Here is a 3,179-nt window from a genome sequence, read left to right on the forward strand (position 1 = left end):
TTAAAATTAATCCTGTGGGGCACCTGGGTCGCTCAGTCGTTAAGTGTCTGCCTTCGGATCAGGTCATGGTCCCAGGGTCCTGGGATAGAGCCCCGCATGGGGCTCCCTGCTGGGCGGGAAGCCTGCTTCTCCCTCTCCCACTCCCCCTGCTTGTGTTCCCTCTCTCGCTGTGTCTCTCTCTGTCAAATAAATAAATAAAATCTTTAAAAAAATAAAAAATAAATCTCCTGTGACCCTAAAAGTGAAAAACAAATAGCTAAAAATCTCATGAAAAGATGCTCAAATTTACATTAGGGAAATGTAAACTAAAACTGCAACGAGATGCCCACGACACACCAACTAAAATTGCTAAAATTTAAAAGGGCTGCCTGGGTGGCTCAGTCGGTTAAGCGTCTGACTTTTGATTTCAGCTCAGGTCATGATCTCAGGGTCGTGAGATTGAGCCCTATGACGGGCTCCACGCTGAGCATGGAGTCTGCTTGAGATTCTCTCTCACCCTCTGCCCCTCCCCACTGGTCTCTCTCATGCTCTCTCTCTCTCTCTCTCAAAATAAATCAATAAAATCTTTTTTTAAAAAAATGAAAGAATGGTAATAGCAAGTAATGGTGAGGATGTGGAACAACTGGAATTCTCATACGTTGAAGGGAAATGCAAAAATGACTCACCCACTTTGAAGAACTCTTTGGCAGTTCCTTATAAAGTTTATAGACATACTCTTACTTGGGGGATAACTGAAAAATATATATTCCCCAATAACTCTAGGATACAATATTCATAGAAGCTTTATTCCTAACACCTAAAAACCAAAAACAATCCAAATGCCCATCAACAGGTGAATGGCTAAACAAATTGTGGTACGTTCATGCAATAGAATACTACCAGCAATAAAAAAGAACCAAACCACTGATACATGCAAGAATATGAAATAATCTCAAAAACATTATGGTCAGTGAAAGAGGACAGGCACAAAAGAGGGTATTTGTGTATGATTCCATTTATAGAGAACTCTAGAAAAGGCAAAGCTAATCTGTAAGGACAGAGTTCAGAAAAGGGGTGGTGGTAGAGGAGAGATGACAGCAAAGAGTTACAGGGGAACTCTCTGCGGAATGAAAACATTCTATATCGTGATTCATGGTACTGTTTATCCGAGCCTATGTGTGTCAAAAATCTGTACACTTCAAGTGGGTGCATCTTATTGTGTATAAGTCATGCCTCAGTAAAGTTGATCACATTTTGTGTGGCCTGACTTCGGTCTGACCTGTCCAGGACGCCGTCGCTGACCCATCCTGTGCTGCCCCCCCTTGCTCCTCATTAGCATGCCCCAGGGCCCTCCGGGACGGTCTGACAGCCTGACGCTCCCTGCTTAGGGCCAGGCGCACAGCGGCGGTAGATATCTGAGGACAGGAGAGGAACCGAATTGATGGTGTTTGCAAAAGTGACAGACACATCTGCCAGGAAGTAGGGTCACTTCCTCTGACCCTCAGTTTCCCCCTCTCTAATAGGGATGGGGCAAGGGGACCACAGGATCTCTCTCCTTTTTATCTCTTATCATCTCTTTCGCCCTGCTGTCTCTATCTCAAGCTCTCCTGCTTTGGGTCTGCTCTTCTTTCTGTCTCTGTTTTTCATCTGGCTCTCATCTCTGCCTCCTTCCTCTTTCTGGGTCTCCACTCGGGCGCTCAGTGACAACTCCAGTGCCCCCACAGGTACCCGGAGAAGCGAGGAGCCTGCTTCCCTGCCCAGTCCTGGCAAGTTGGACCAATGGAGTGGTAGCCGGTCCGCCGGCTCTCCGGGGCCGCAGCATGGGAGCGATGAAAGGGTGTGAACGGGAAGGGGAGCGTTTTTTAAAGACACCACGAAGGAGACACACAGGCCTACCAGGCCCTGTCACACAACTCTGAGTCACCAGGAAAAGCCGTGTCAGGAGGCCCTCTTGGCCTGCATGGCTCTGTGCGGCCTGGGTTCTGTGTCCAGCCCGGAACCCACTCACAGGACTGAGCCTAATGGCTTGGTTAAGAATACATGATTGACTTGACACAGGACCAGAGCATGGGGATCCAGCTAGATGGGATGGCAGGCACAGGGGACCTTCCTAAAGGAAAGGATCAGAAACATTCACAAAGGAAACGAACCATGTTCACTGAGAAACAACTGGCAGATTTAGAATTCTTGTTCAGCAAGAACCCATACCCCGCTCCCAGCCTTCAGAAAGAAATGGCCTCGAAACTGGAGATATATCCCACCGTACTGCAGGTTTGGTTCAAGAACCACAGAGCAAAAGTCAAGAAAGCCAAACAACAGCAATTAGCTGGGGTGGAAGTCAAGACCAGCTCTTCCAAGAGACACACGGATGCCGCTCCAGGAGCCCCCGATGGTGCCTACCCTGCTTCCCTAGTTTATACAGATCACCCCATACCTTCCTTCCAACTCAGCATATGCTCCAATTTTAAGGCTCTCTCAGACCATTCTTCTGGCCACAAAATTGTCCATTTCGGCTGCTGCCGAGATCCTAACATCTACTCCCTATGTCCCATTACGGAATCCCAAATTCTTTCCACAAGCTTCACTGCTAATTCTTTGGGTTCTTCATCTCCACAAAGAACTTAGTGAGCAAAGCCAGACACAAAAGGTCACCTGCTGTAACGATTCGCACTGATTCCAGACAAAAGACAGAGTCAGGATCTATGCAACATGGAGGCATTTCAGAAACGGGCTTCGTGGAAAAAAAAAAAAAAAGACCCACAAGTGCCCGTGGGGTGGAACTGAGTGTCAAGGGTCGCTCAACGAACTCTTGCGATGGGGATGTTTCATGTTGTAATTCGGATGGCAGGAACCTGCATATATAAATTCATCCAAAGACACAGAACTGTAATATTGTATAACATACACCACAAAAAAAAAAATCATGTGACAGGACGGAAGCATCAGCTAATGCCACTGGCAGTAACCATTTTGCAATATATAAATGTATCAAATCAACACATCATACACCTTACACTTGTATCTCAGTAAAGCTGGAGACAATTTTTAAATTATATCTCAATAAATACATACAATGAGGCTAAAAAAAAAAAAAAAGAATCCATGATTGATTGTTGTCCCCATGAGGCTCGAGTTCCTCCTCAACTACTTGGTAGCTGGTGGCCCTACGCAAGTTACTGCACTTTTCCCTGTCTCTGTTT

At 46.2% G+C, this 3,179-nt stretch overlaps 1 protein-coding gene across 1 annotated transcript; it reads left to right on the plus strand.

The window, feature by feature from the left end:
* Positions 1-2,067: 2,067 nt before the first annotated feature.
* Positions 2,068-2,604, plus strand: LOC113926808 (divergent paired-related homeobox-like). Its single transcript, XM_035727047.1, has one exon. It carries the CDS (start codon positions 2,068-2,070, stop codon positions 2,602-2,604), a length of 537 nt encoding a protein of 178 aa, XP_035582940.1.
* Positions 2,605-3,179: the final 575 nt, after the last annotated feature.

This window comes from Zalophus californianus, chromosome 4, assembly GCF_009762305.2.
Source record: "Zalophus californianus isolate mZalCal1 chromosome 4, mZalCal1.pri.v2, whole genome shotgun sequence".
Classification (NCBI taxonomy): domain Eukaryota; kingdom Metazoa; phylum Chordata; class Mammalia; order Carnivora; family Otariidae; genus Zalophus; species Zalophus californianus.